Here is a 15,142-nt window from a genome sequence, read left to right on the forward strand (position 1 = left end):
TAATGCATTCTAATTTATTATTAATGACTATTACTTATATAATACTAATAGTAATACATGTTTAAATACATATAACAACATATTCATCCTAACAAGACATTTAATTGTGTTTGTATGTATTTTTAATAGTTTATCATATGAATCTGTGTACTTTCTTAGTTTCTTCCAGATAAAAGCACTGAGACCGGATCGACTCCTCGGATTGTTTTGTCTGCGCTGAGAGTTTAAATAAAGTTTTTGTTGATCACTAACTATTGTTCCTAATAAAATGTTATCACGTTCAATAACGTGTGGTCACCCACACGGCGGTCTCTGTCTCCCCCTGCAGGCTGAAGCCGGACACTGCACTCATACATTTAAAATACACAATACTACTGCAGTATTTGATCTGGTACTACTGATACTACTGTATTTACAGTACTTCCTAAACTCCTCCTCCTAGTACAAGTACTACTTGTACTACCACTATTAAAACTATCAGTACTTCTGCTACTACTACAACAGCTGTACTTATACATGTACTGTATGTGTACTGTGTCCCTCTACAAATACTATTACTTTAAACACATATTACTACTTCAAATAATATATTAGAATACTAGTAATACTTCTGATACTATAATAATAGAGTAATAGTACTCCACTATAACACAAGTACTGGTTTCTACTGACTGTTAACTGGTTTCTACTGACTGTCAACTGGTTTCTACTGACTGTTTACTGGTTTCTACTGACTGTTTACTGGTTTCTACTGACTGTTTACTAGTTTCTATTGACTGTTTACTAGTTTATATTGACTGTTTACTAATTTCTACTGACTGTCTACTGGTTTCTATTGACTGTTTACTAGTTTCTATTGACTGTTTACTAATTTCTACTGACTGTCTACTGGTTTCTATTGACTGTTTACTAGTTTCTACTGACTGTCTACTGGTTTCTACTGACTGTCTACTGGTTTCTACTGACTGTTTACTAGTTTCTACTGACTGTCTACTGGTTTCTACTGACTGTTTACTGGTTTCTACTGACTGTCTACTGGTTTCTACTGACTGTTTACTGGTTTATATTGACTGTTTACTGGTTTCTACTGACTGTTTACTGGTTTCTACTGACTGTTTACTGGTTTCTACTGACTATCTACTTGTTTCTACTGACAGTTTACTGGTTTCTACTGACTATCTACTGGTTTATACTGTCTGTCTGCTTGTTTCTACTGTCTGTCTGCTTGTTTCTACTGTATGTCTGCTTGTCTGTCTGCTTGTTTCTACTGTCTGTCTGCTTGTCTGTCTGTTTATTTCTACTGTCTGTCTGCTTGTCTGTCTGCTTGTTTATACTGTCTGTCTGCTTGTTTCTACTGTCTGTCTGCTGGTTTCTACTGACTGTCTGCTTGTCTGTCTGTTTGTTTCTACTGTCTGTCTGCTGGTTTCTACTGTCTGTCTGCTTGTTTCTACTGTCTGTCTGCTTGTCTGTCTGCGTGTTTCTACTGCCTGTCTGCTTGTTTCTACTGTCTGTCTGCTTGTCTGTCTGCTTGTTTCTACTGTCTGTCTGCTTGTTTCTACTGTCTGTCTGCTTGTCTGTCTGTTTGTTTCTACTGTCTGTCTGCTTGTCTGTCTGCTTGTTTCTACTGTCTGTATGCTTGTTTCTACTGTCTGTCTGCTTGTTTCTACTGTATGTCTGCTTGTCTGTCTGCTTGTTTCTACTGTCTGTCTGCTTGTCTGTCTGTTTATTTCTACTGTCCGTCTGCTTGTTTCTACTGTCTGTCTGCTTGTTTCTACTGTCTGTCTGCTGGTTTCTACTGTCTGTCTGCTTGTTTATACTGTCTGTCTGCTTGTTTCTACTGTCTGTCTGCTTGTTTCTACTGTCTGTCTGCTGGTTTCTACTGACTGTCTGCTTGTCCGTCTGCTTGTTTCTACTGTCTGTCTGCTGGTTTCTACTGTCTGTCTGCTTGTTTATACTGTCTGTCTGCTTGTTTCTACTGTCTGTCTGCTTGTTTCTACTGTCTGTCTGCTTGTTTCTACTGTCTGTCTGCTTGTTTCTACTGTCTGTCTGCTTGTCTGTCTGTTTGTTTCTACTGTCTGTCTGCTGGTTTCTACTGTCTGTCTGCTTGTTTCTACTGTCTGTCTGCGTGTTTCTACTGCCTGTCTGCTTGTTTCTACTGTCTGTCTGCTTGTTTCTACTGTCTGTCTGCTTGTTTCTACTGTCTGTCTGCTTGTCTGTCTATTTGTTTCTACTGTCTGCTTGTTTCTACTGTCTGTCTGCTTGTCTGTCTGCTTGTTTCTACTGTCTGTCTGCTGGTTTCTACTGTCTGTCTGCTTGTTTCTACTGTCTGTCTGTTTGTTTCTACTGTCTGTCTGCTTGTCTGTCTGCTTGTTTCTACTGTCTGTCTGTTTGTTTCTACTGTCTGTCTGTTTGTTTCTACTGTCTGTCTGCTTGTTTCTGTCTGTCTGCTTGTTTCTACTGTCTGTCTGCTTGTCTGTCTGCTTGTTTCTACTGTCTGTCTGCTTGTCTGTCTGCTTGTTTCTACTGTCTGTCTGCTGGTTTCTACTGTCTGTCTGCTTGTCTGTCTGCTGGTTTCTACTGTCTGTCTGCTTGTTTCTACTGTCTGTCTGCTGGTTTCTACTGACTGTCTGCTTGTCTGTCTGTTTGTTTCTACTGTCTGTCTGCTGGTTTCTACTGTCTGTCTGCTTGTTTCTACTGTCTGTCTGCTTGTCTGTCTGCGTGTTTCTACTGCCTGTCTGCTTGTTTCTACTGTCTGTCTGCTTGTCTGTCTGCTTGTTTCTACTGTCTGTCTGCTGGTTTCTACTGTCTGTCTGCTTGTTTCTACTGTCTGTCTGTTTGTTTCTACTGTCTGTCTGCTTGTCTGTCTGCTTGTTTCTACTGTCTGTCTGCTTGTTTCTACTGTCTGTCTGCTTGTCTGTCTGCTTGTTTCTACTGTCTGTCTGCTGGTTTCTACTGTCTGTCAGCTGGTTTCTACTGTCTGTCTGCTGGTTTCTACTGTCTGTCTGCTTGTCTGTCTGTTTGTTTCTACTGTCTGTCTGCTGGTTTCTACTGTCTGTCTGCTTGTCTGTCTGTTTGTTTCTACTGTCTGTCTGCTTGTCTGTCTGTTTGTTTCTACTGTCTGTCTGCTTGTTTCTACTGTCTGTCTGCTTGTCTGTCTGCTTGTTTCTACTGTCTGTCTGCTTGTCTGTCTGCTTGTTTCTACTGTCTGTCTGCTTTCTAACATTTTTCTAACGTACAACCGTTAAATCCTCACATGTGTCTGTATTACAAGATAAACTGTGCGTGTGCGTGTGCGGGGTTTTTAGTTCACGAGCATGGACGCGTGCGCGCGGGTTCACGCGTGTCCTGCCCTTGTGTGCTATGATCCGGCGCGTGGACACACACACACACACACACACACACACACACTGCATCTCTCACACACACATAAAGGGAGAAAGAGAGAGGGAGAGGAGGCGGAAACCTCCATCTGCCCTGCTCGGTGACCGACCCGTCGTCTCCTCTCCGTGCTAACCGGGACGAACCGAGAGGATAATGTGACAAAAGAAGAAGGAGAAGAAGAAGGAGAAGAAGGAGAAGAAGGAGGGAATGGTCTATATATAGGCTGTGCCCCGGACTGCACCACCGCCACCTCCTCCACCTCCGCCGCCGCCGCCGCCACCTGCCCTCCCGGTACCGGTAAGTCACGGATAGATGTGTCGGTCCCGGGGCGGCTTGGAGCCAGCAGCAATGGCCGGTTATCGACGCTAGCTGACCCGTGAGGATGACTTTTGAGGTCTTATGAGGTCGGGTTACCGTTCAGCCATGTTGCAGGGAGGGGAGGGGTGTGTGGGGGGGGGGGGGGGGGGTAACGGCTGGGCTCTTGACACCTGCCCTCGTTCCCGGTAACCGGAAGAAAAATGGCTCGTGATCGTACCAACTGCCATCCCACACCGGGAAATGACTTAGCTAACGGCCGGGGCTCCGGGGTCTCCGACACCGAGGGGCGGGGGTGGGGGGAAGGAGGAGGGGGGGGGGGGGGGGTTATGGAGAAACTGGTGCCCCGGTCATTTTCGCTCCCCTGGCGGATGCGGTGGAGGCAAGCAAGCCCGTTACCGTGTCGCCTAGAGACCGGAGGCTGAACGGAACGGGGTTGGCGAGGGCGACGAGCAGGCTGCCGGTTGCATTCATTTAATAGAGTTATTTTATTTTTTAAAAAAAGGTATAGCTTTTTTTATTTATATTTAAAGTTATTAATTAAATTTTTTTTTATTTATGAACAATTTTGATTTTATATGTTTATTTAAATTTTTTAAATTATTTTATTATTATTTTATGTTTTACATTTTATATATTTTTTTACATTTACATATTGTGTTCTTCTTGACCACTTAATTTTAATCTGAAATATAATTTTTTTCTTAGAGGCCTAATTATATTTTATTTTCTGTTTATTTAAAATGTGTATTTTATATTTAAAATGATATAATCTTTTAAAAATATTTTTTTTTACATTTCCAGATTTTTATTCTTCTTTATTCCACTTTGTTTTAATTTGAAACATAATTTTTCTTTCTTTTATTATTTAATATTTTACTGTCCCAATCTAACGATACAAGACTAAATAATTAAATTTATGTTTATTTAAATTATTTTTTTTTAAAACATTATCCATATTGTATTCTTCTTGAACACTTTGTTTTAATTTGAAATATATTTTGTTTTCTTTCATTATTTAATATTCAAGCCCTAATCTAACAGTACAAGACTAAATAATTTTTAAAAAATTATTGTATATTCATACACATTTATTACATTCATAAATACAAATATCATATACAAATAATTGTATTATATATATATTTTATTTTCTAGGTCGTGTTATTTTCTACGCAAATACCACAGCAGGAGTGTTTACATCTAAATTATTTTGTCTTTATTTATTTTATTCATCAAGGGGCACGAAGTGATCAGCTGGACGGACGGTTATCGACGATTATTGATCGTAACCGTTGATTGTTTTGTCGGTGGGATAACTGATGATTTATCCCTTTATTATTGGGCCTCATCCGTTCAATAATTAATTAATTCACAGATTCACCCCTCTTCTGTCCTCTCTCGCCCTTCATCCTCTATCTCTTTCTCCTCCTCCATCTTCTCTCCATCCCTCTTCCTCTCTCTCTCTCAGGTCAACGAGAGGCAGCAACAGTAAATCATGCTCTCGTCACGTCCATATGTTAAAAAACACACTCGTCTTATTTTAGCAACACTGCCTTCCTCCTCTTCTTCCTCCTCTTCCTTCTCTCTCGCCATCTCCTCTTCTGAGTTTTGACTCCCTCTCTTTTTACACACACACACACACACACACACTGAAAAATGAAGCGTGGGTCGAGTGTGTTGCAGCCTCCCTCCTCTGATGCAGCCAAACGTCACACACACCCTGCAAGCACACAACGCACAAAGACACACACGGCCGGCCATGGCGAGCAGACACCGGACGCACATGCCGCGGGTTCGAGTCCCTTCCCGGCGGCCACCTCTCTCTTCAGCCCGGATGTCGGCACCAAGATGGCGTCCGACCTCCTCATCAGGCTGTCAGGTAACACACACACACACACACACACACACACACACACACACACACACACACACACACACACAGAGACATGCTGACACACACACACACATTTACACACACACACACACATGGACACATGCTGACACACACACACACATACATGTACACACACACAGACACACGCTGACACACACACACACACACACAGAGACATGCTGACACACACACACATACATGTACACACACACAGACACACACTGACACACACACACACATGGACACATGCTGACACACACACATACATGTACACACCCACGCACACATGCTGACACACACACACACACACGTACACAAATACATTGGATCAGGCGATCGATCACAGTCCCTGATCAAAGATATCAATCATCTACTCAGATAATTTGCTTATTTTCTAACATTTTAAAGGCTAAACATGCAATTGATTAATTCTCTCTCTCTCTTCAGAGGCGACCCAGAAGGCCCAGATGCATCCTGGGAGGCAGGCGGAGGCGGAGCCTCAGAGGCGCGGCGCCCTGCCGGAGGGGCGCGGCGGGCAGCAGGACGAGCCGGGCCTCGCTCTGTCACCGGACGGCCCCGGGCCGAGTCCCGAGCCGCCGTCGCTGTCACACACACCCGACAGCAACGCTGCCACGGACACACTGGCCTCAGACCTGCTGAGGAAACTGGCAGGTAGGTGTGTGTGTGTGTGTGTGTGTGTGTGTGTGTGTGTGTGTGTGTGTGTGTCTATCCGTCCAACCATCCGTCCTATCTATCCATCATCCATCCATCATCTGTCCCTCCATCCTTCTATCCATCCATCCATCATCTGTCCCTCCATCCTTCTATCCATCATCTGTCCACCCATCCATCAACCCATCCATCCATCATCTGTCCCTCCACCCATCCATCCATCTATCAATCACCTGTCCATCCATCAACCCATCCATCAACTCATCTATCCATCATCTGTCCATCAACCCATCCATCCATCCATCATCTGTCCCTCCACCCATCCATCCATCTATCAATCACCTGTCCATCCATCCATCATCTGTCCATTGACACAAATGAATGTGACATTTGAGTTCATACTGCTGCTCCCTGGGATTCCATGAATTAAAACAGCGACAATGTGGACTCCACATCCTCCTCTTAAAGGATTCTGTTCAAATAACATATTAACAGATTCTGTTCATCCATCCATCATCCGTCCGTCTGTCCGTTCATAGTCCTTCCATCCATCCATCATCCGTCCGTCCGTCCATAGTCCTTCCATCCATCCATCATCCGTCTGTCCGTCCATAGTCCTTCCTTCCTTCCATCCATCCATCCATCTATCCATCATCCGTCCGTCCATAGTCCTTCCTTCCATCCATCCATCATCCGTCCGTCCATAGTCCTTCCTTCCATCTATCTATCCATCATCCGTCCGTCCATAGTCCTTCCATCCATCCATCATCCGTCCGTCCGTCCGTCCATAGTCCTTCCATCCATCCTTCCATCATCCGTCCGTCCATAGTCCTTCCTTCCATCATCCGTCTGTCCGTCCATAGTCCATCAGGCTAAAACCATAAGAACACTCAATTCGATTAAAATTGTCGATCCATCAACAAATCAGAGGACGTTTGATGGCTACTGAATAAGCACACTGACAGATTTTCCACCAATCACAGAGCGTCAGGAAGTGAGCAGCCACGTGGTGAGGGTCAAAGAAGAAGAAGAGCCAATGGAGGTCGACACATTGGTCGCCCCTGACCTTGTCCAGGATCGACCCATCCCAAAAGAGGTACCCTCACCTTCCTCAAAGATGGCGAGCCACCACATCTTCAGCATTAAAACAGAAGACCTTGGTCTTGGTGGCAAAAAGGTGGAGGAGATGAAGATAGAAGACACGTTTTACACCGGAGGCTGCCAGCCTGGAGCCAAGACGGCACACGGCGTTGTCTCTGGAGCCAACACGTTACAATTCAGAGTGAAAATGGAGGATCATGGCGTCTCTGGAACCAAGATGGCGGACCACCTTCTATCTGGGGCCAAGATGGCGGACCAGCTTCTATCTGGAGCCAAGATGGCGGACCAGCTTCTATCTGGGGCCAAGATGGCGGACCAGCTTCTATCTGGAGCCAAGATGGCGGACCAGCTTCTATCTGGGGCCAAGATGGCGGACCAGCTTCTATCTGGGGCCAAGATGGAGGACCAGCTTCTCTTTAAAGCCAAAATTGCAGAGCGGCCTTTCTCCGCCGCCAAGATGAGCAACAAGTTTCTCTCAGGAGTCAAGATGGAGAACCAGTTTCCTTCAGGAGTCAAGATGGAGAACCAGTTTCCTTCAGGAGTCAAGATGGAGAACCAGTTTCCTTCAGGAGTCAAGATGGAGAACCAGTTTCCTTCAGGAGCCAAGATGGAGAACCAGCTTCTCTTTGGAGCCAAGATGGAGAACCGGCTTCTTCCAGAGGCCGTGCTGGCGGACCGCGTTTTCTCAGGAGCAAAGGCGGAGGAGCAGCTCTTCTTCGGAGCCAAGATGGAGGACCAGTTCAACCCCGGAGCCAAGATGGCCGACCAGTGCCTCAGAGCCGTGCTGTGGCAGGACATGTCGGTGAACCTGGCGTCCACGCTGCTGCACCAGCTCTCAGGTAGAAATACACCGTTTCCTCGTCCTCAAAGTCAATAAATTAATACTCAGGTTAAACTTGATTCAGGATACGTATAAATATACATATACATAAATATACATATATTTACTAAAGTACTGCACAACCTCTGGTACCAAAGTTAAACCGCTACTGAATACTTCATAATAAAATGTAAAGCCATGAATCTGAATGTTTTTTTTAATGCATGAATGCACGACTTTAACTTAAGTTTAACGTATTTCTAAACTAGCATTACTACTATTATTCTACAATAATAATAATAATGTTTATTTATGCTGCACTCATCAAAACCAGAGTGCTCTACATGAATAAAATACACGCGCTTGTTCCATTAATACAAAAAGTACACAAACCACCTGCATACAAACATGCAGACAAATTAAATTGTTTTTAATTTGTTTAAAGATATTTATTCATTTAGTTTATTTAGAATTTGCTATAAATGTTTTATATGCATTTTTATTGGTTTTTATTGTATTGTTTTTTTAATGAAAAAAAAAAAAATTATTTGAATGCAAAAGTTTTTGATGAAATGTATGGCGACAATACTTTAATTTATTATTCTTATTATTCTTATGCATTGTTCCCGTCAGTATCAACAGTAACTATGCTGGTTGGTGAACATGTTTAAAGCAACATTCAATGAACTCTCCTTCCTCCTGCAGAGAGAGTCAGTAAGACCAACAGCCGGCAGGAGGAGAGGACGACTCCGCCCCTCAGGAGCAGGTAACGTCTCACTTCCTGTCGTCCATCAGTCACGTGACCTCTTTGACCTCTGACCTGCTTTGTTTTGGTTCCTTGTTTGAATGTGAATGTGCATTCATGTGTGTTTTCTACAGTCCGGTCCTGAAGGTGAATGTGGACACACTCCGCTCCTCCCCCCTCTTGAGCTCCCAAGAACCTCCTCATGGTAACTCACACACACATATAATAATATATATATTATATTTATTTATATATGTGTGTATATATATATATATATATACATATGTGTATATTTATTTATATATCTATATATGTGTATATATATACATATATGTGTATAATTATCTATATATATATATACATGTGTGTTTGTATATTTATTTATATATATATATATATATACACGTGTGTATATATATGTATATTTATATATATTCATAAAAATAAATATATAAACACACATATATTTATATATATACATATATATGTGTGTTTATATTTTTATATATATATATATGTGTGTTTGTATATACATATGTGAATATATATATATATATATGTGTGTTTATATATATTTATATATATGTGTATATATATGTATATATATATATATACATAAACTTGTATATAGTTACATAATTTAAGCTTTAAGTGTATTTTGATGCTAATAATGTTCCACTTTGACCAAAGTAACATTTTCAATGCAGTACCACAGCTTTTACTTCGATCTGAGGTTTATGGGATGTCAGAACACACTACAAGACGTTTATTCGTACGCTTTCCTCCTGTGAATTATGATTTAATGTCACGCTCTCGAGCTCCCAGCCGGACGACTTCGTCCTGTTGAATCCTGGTTCCACGTTGCTCCACTTTAAACTCTAAACTTTAAACTCTAAACTTTAGACTCTAAACTTTAAACTCTAAACTTTAGACTCTAAACTTTAAACTCTAAACTTTAAACTCTCCGGCCCGCCGCGACTACATAAACACTTGTGTGCGTTTAGCCGCCTGCAGCGGTGTTGCTGCAGCCTCGTTGTTATTATAATCACTCTTTAATGATGTGTTTATGTGTGCTATGGATTTATGCTGCCACCAGATCGCCCTTTGGGTTCATAATGAAGACGCTACGGAAGTGAACGGAGGAGTTTACCAATAATAACTTCCAGAGGGACTCTCCATTAGAGGATACAGCAGCGCAACATTAACTTATTTTTCTCTTTTGTCCCAGAAACCAAAACCAGCCTCAGCAGAGATCCAACCACAGGTTGCTCTTTCTTCTACAGGTAGATATATATATTTATATATGTGACAAGCAAAGAAAACTTTATTTAAATGGAACGTTTCATTCAACCTTTCATTTCATTTTACCTTTTATTTCAGCTTTATTTAGTTATATTTCTAATTATTTGATGTAAATTACAATTTTTTAGTGTGGCTTTTAATTGAGCTTTATTTAGTTATATTTCTAATTATTTATTGTATGTTATCAATACAATACACCTGTGACCCTTCACCTGCCCTCCAGGTGTCACGTGTGTGGCTTTGAGATGGACGGGCGCAGCCTTTTCCAGAGTCACATGACGGACCACCGCCAATGGGAGCACGGCTCCTTCTCGCTGCACTGCTGCTTGTGCGACCACTCGACCAATCAGGAGGCCGAGATGAGGGCGCACGCCAACACGCACATGCAGGGGAGCATGGGAGCCGATGGAGAGCTGAGGTGGGCCATGATGATCTTTATATATAAACTATATACCTTTATGTATCTCTTTATATATAAACTATATACCTTTATGTATCTCTTTATATATAAACTATATACCTTTATGTATCTCTTTATATATAAACTATATACCTTTATGTACCTCTTTAAATATAAACTATATACCTTTATGTATCTCTTTATATATAAACTATATACCTTTATGTATCTCTTTAAATATAAACTATATACCTTTATGTATCTCTTTATATATAAACTATATACCTTTATGTATCTCTTTAAATATAAACTATATACCTTTATGTATCTCTTTATATATAAACTATATACCTTTATGTATCTCTTTATATATAAACTATATACCTTTATGTATCTCTTTATATATAAACTATATACCTTTATGTATCTCTTTATATATAAACTATATACCTTTATGTATCTCTTTATATATAAACTATATACCTTTATGTATCTCTTTAAATATAAACTATATACCTTTATGTATCTCTTTATATATAAACTATATACCTTTATGTATCTCTTTATATATAAACTATATACCTTTATGTATCTCTTTAAATATAAACTATATACCTTTATGTATCTCTTTATATATAAACTATATACCTTTATGTATCTCTTTATATATAAAGAGGTACATCGATTTAACATTCATGTTTAGTGAATATTAGGTCTTAGGAGTGTGAAGTTATGCTCATAATGTTCTTGAAATATTACAATTTAAAATACAAATGTGGATGATTTTATCCTTAAAACTTTATGATTTATTCTCAGAATTTTAAGATTTTTTTGTTCTCAAAATATTATTTTTTTACTCTCAAAATTTATATTTTTTATTTTAAAAATATAAAAAAAGATTCTATAATATAAAAATATTTTTTCTCAAAATATAAAAATATTTTTTCTCAAAATATAAAAATGTTTATTCTCAAAATATAAAATGTTTTATTCTCAAAATGTAAAAAAGAAAAACCTTAAAATATAAATACAAAAATTCTCAAAATATTAAGTATTTTAAATATATAAAAATTCCTAATTTTAATTAAATGTGTGTGCGTGCATCACCCGTCCTCCACTACTCCCAGATGCCCCGTCACCTCGCCCTCCGGCGCTCCGTCAGTTGCCGTGGCAACCCGGCCGGGGACCGCCGGCGCCTCGGAGCCGCACCGCTGCCGCATCTGCCAGAGATCGTTTCCGGGGCAACAGGAGCTGCTGGTCCACTTCCAGGGCCACCGCCAGGGCAACCAGTACCGCTGCGACCGCTGCGGCCACCTGACGCGCACGGCCAACAAGCTGGTGGAGCACGTGCGCGTGCACACGGGGGAGCGCCCGTTCACCTGCGACCTTTGCCCCTACAGCGCCAAGCGGCGGGACAGTCTGCGCCTCCACTGCAAGGTCAAGCACCCCGGCCACGTGCACGCGCACCGCTCGTACGTGCACGCGGGCGACCAGCACTCGAACAAACACCTTCAGCGGCTGCACACGCCGCCGCACGCACACGCCGCCTCCTCCTCCTCCCTTCCTCCTCTTCATCCCTCGCTCTCTGACCGGGCAGGGTGGAGGGATTTGTCTCCTCTCCTCCCCATCACCACGCTCATCTCCCTGAAGCCACGCCCTCCTTCCTCTTCCTCTCCTTCATGCTCCTCCTCTCCTTCCTCCTCGTCCTCCTCCTCCTCTTCCTCCTCTAAACACTCCTTCCTCGGTTACCTTGGCCTGACAACTCCTTTGTAAATGCTTTTTTCCCTCTCCTCTTTCTTCCTCCTATTCTCTCCTTCTCTCCTGCTTTCCTCTCTTTATTTCCCCTCCTCCCCTTTCCCTTCTTCCACCCACTCTTCCGCTCTTTTCCTCTTCTATCCATCTTCTTCTCTCATCCTCTCCTTGTCTCCTCTTCTCTCCTCTCTTCTCCCTTTTTCATTTTTTCTTCTTCTCTCCTCCCCTTGTCTCCTCTCCTCTTCTATCCACCCTCTCTGCCTTTACCCTTGTTTCTTCTTCTCTCCTCCCCTCCTCCTCCCCTCTCTAGTTCCTGGTTTCTTTGTGCCTCCTCCTCTCCTCTCCTCCTCTCCTCCTCCCTTGGTGAGCCCTGTAAAGACTCCTCCCCTCATGATGTTGCATCCTGCTCGTGGTTTCGCTGCTTTGAGTCCTGAACTATTTAACTTGTGACATATTTATTGCCGTCGCTCTCGTCCTCCAGGAACCGCTGAGAGATCCTCGTTAAGGATCCTTTATGATCCTCGTTAAGGATCCTTTATGATCGTTTATTAAGGATCCTTTATGATAGTTTAAGGATAATTTATGATCATTTATTAAGGATCCTTTATGATCCTTGTTAAGGATCCTTTATGATCGTTTATTAAGGATCCTTTATGATAGTTTAAGGATAATTTATGATCATTTATTAAGGATCCTTTATGATCCTCGTTAAGGATCCTTTATGATCCTCATTAAGGATCCTTTATGATTGTTTATTAAGGATCCTTTATGATCCGTCCTCTGGGGAACATGAACCGATCTAATGCCGGTTCTTAAATGATGACTTCTTAAAACAGAGATAATCATGTTTAGAATGACTTTATTAATGTTATTGATTATGAAAAGTCACGCAAGCTTTCTATTGTCCTCTGAACTTTAAGTTTATTTTTATTTGTCTTAAAATTGCTTTTTTATTCCAAAACGTTATCAGAAAAGAATCAAATATTCACATTTGAGAGTTTGGCTAAAGAAATCAATCGATCATGAAAGTTGTTTCTTATTAATTTAATTAATAATAATAATTTAAAATGAACACGATTAGTGAGTTTGAGGGTTTTTATTCACGAAGGTTTCTGGAGGACGCTGATGATATTTCTAATATTTGTGTTGTGTATTGATAATGTATTTGTGTTTACACATAACAACAAATGTCTTAATTTAAAGTTGCACTAAAAAAAGTCATTTTAGAATAGTTCTTTTATCAAAAAATGATCCAGCAACTTTTCAATCGTTAAAAAAAATTATATTTTAATGATTTTTATTTATTGAAAAACTCATTTGTACGCACAATTTAGTAATTCATGCTCTGGATTTAATACCACAAATTACATTTTTACCGCATCCTGCTGAGGGCAACAAACTCCCAATCGGCAACACATTATTATGAAATAAGAATGTTTTATTAGTTTGTGTATTAGTTGTAGTTCATACGGGAAAAGAGAAGAGATTCGTAGAAAAAGCAGCAAATAACTGAAGAAAATGTACAAATATGACAAAAGTATAAAGTTTTTTCTTCTATTGACACGAAGCGTCACCTAAAAACATAAAGAATGGATTTATATAATAAACACGTTTAAAAACATCAAATAAAAACGTGAAGAAAGGGTTTATATAATCAAATAAAAGTGGGGCTTTTATTTTGGAGGGGCAGCTTTGCCTTCAACCTTCAGATCTTAATATTCTGCAGAATACCAAAGTGTCTAAAAAAAATTTTATTGGACCAAACTCCAAATAAAAGAGTATTAAATCCACAGTGAGCGTGTGGCGGGTACTCGGGAGGAAATCCAGAGCACGAATTATTAAAGTCGTGCACATTTATTTGTTGTTGTTTTCTTTAAAGCTGGAGCATATCTGTCGCATGTCACGTGAACGCAGCATCAAACCCGCGAGTCGACTCGAGGCGGTACTTCAATCAACCGTCGGGGAGGCGCAGCTGTTCTTTCTTTTTTCCCAGCTTTAAATGTGCAACCGAACGCCCCGGTGACGTCACGATGACGTCACCGGGGCGTTCGGCCACCGGAGGTCGGCAAAGACGTGAAGTCGCTTCTTTAAAAGCTGCAGAAGAAGAAGAACGGAGCCGTTCGCTTTCCTAAAAATATGAATCGGATCAATCGTGTGTTTTTTATATTCATATTTACAGTTTCCAAAATGACACAAAAAAACACAGCGGAAATAATTAAAAGAAAGATTTTTTAATATTTTTCTGTATTTATTACTCATATTGCTTGAGCCTACCTGTGATATATACGTATGTATACGTATGTATATATATGTATATATATATATGTTTATATACATATATATATATAATGTGTGTATATAGTGATTTATTATTAGCAGCTTACAGTCGATTCTCCGTCGTCGCACTAAAGGGTGAATTCAAACAGCCTTGTAAAAACTAATTTGCACATAACAAATAAACATTTAATGAAATGATTCTTATTGTGGTTTGTTGAAGAATTACAAGGCGCAATGAAACTGATTAGTGATCCATAATGATCCATACTTTTGTTTTAACATGAACGTCATATTTGTTTTAAATGTGTCTTGTTACTGTCTGCCGCTGCACCGATCAATAAAGTTTGATTCCATCACGTCACGGTGCCAAAGAAAAGGGAAGTCTAACCTGCAGAGAAGTAGTACTAGCAGTATTACTCACTTGTACTACCGTTCAGTACTTCCGAGTCGTATAAAAACACAGAACCATTTTTAAAAATT

The 15,142-nt window shown here is 40.5% G+C and overlaps 2 protein-coding genes across 3 annotated transcripts in view; both read left to right on the forward strand.

Moving 5' to 3' along the window:
• LOC117747551 overlaps window positions 1-259 on the forward strand; it is a 7,747-nt gene extending 7,488 nt beyond the window's left edge. Inside the window, exon 12 of the mRNA XM_034556881.1 lies at window positions 160-259. The gene's annotated coding sequence lies outside the window, so the exon portion shown is untranslated. The remainder of the gene's footprint in view (window positions 1-159) is intronic.
• A 3,134-nt stretch (window positions 260-3,393) lies between these two features.
• On the forward strand, window positions 3,394-12,512 carry LOC117747506. 2 transcript variants are annotated; one of them, XM_034556790.1, is made up of 10 exons: window positions 3,394-3,678; window positions 5,168-5,578; window positions 6,041-6,265; window positions 7,249-7,613; window positions 7,674-8,205; window positions 8,892-8,952; window positions 9,066-9,136; window positions 10,160-10,214; window positions 10,457-10,651; window positions 11,761-12,512. In XM_034556790.1, exons 2-10 carry the CDS (start codon window positions 5,356-5,358, stop codon window positions 12,404-12,406), a joined length of 2,373 nt encoding a protein of 790 aa, XP_034412681.1. In that variant the 5' UTR covers window positions 3,394-3,678; window positions 5,168-5,355; the 3' UTR covers window positions 12,407-12,512. The 2 variants fall into 2 exon arrangements, with proteins under 2 accessions (XP_034412681.1, XP_034412680.1); XM_034556789.1 differs by having other exon boundaries at window positions 7,249-8,205.
• Window positions 12,513-15,142: the final 2,630 nt, after the last annotated feature.

This window comes from Cyclopterus lumpus, chromosome 18 (assembly GCF_009769545.1).
Source record: "Cyclopterus lumpus isolate fCycLum1 chromosome 18, fCycLum1.pri, whole genome shotgun sequence".
NCBI classification, from domain to species: Eukaryota; Metazoa; Chordata; class Actinopteri; order Perciformes; family Cyclopteridae; genus Cyclopterus; species Cyclopterus lumpus.

What these genes read in the sequence shown, in the direction of transcription:
- LOC117747506 (XM_034556789.1), top strand. Translation starts at nt 5,356, where the DNA reads ATGAAGCGTGGGTCGAGTGTGTTGCAGCCTCCCTCCTCTGATGCAGCC. An exon ending in ACTCCGCCCCTCAGGAGCAG is followed by an intron (nt 8,953 to 9,065) that starts GTAACGTCTCAC and finishes TGTTTTCTACAG; the next exon opens with TCCGGTCCTGAAGGTGAATG. An exon ending in CTCCCAAGAACCTCCTCATG is followed by an intron (nt 9,137 to 10,159) that starts GTAACTCACACA and finishes CTTTTGTCCCAG; the next exon opens with AAACCAAAACCAGCCTCAGC.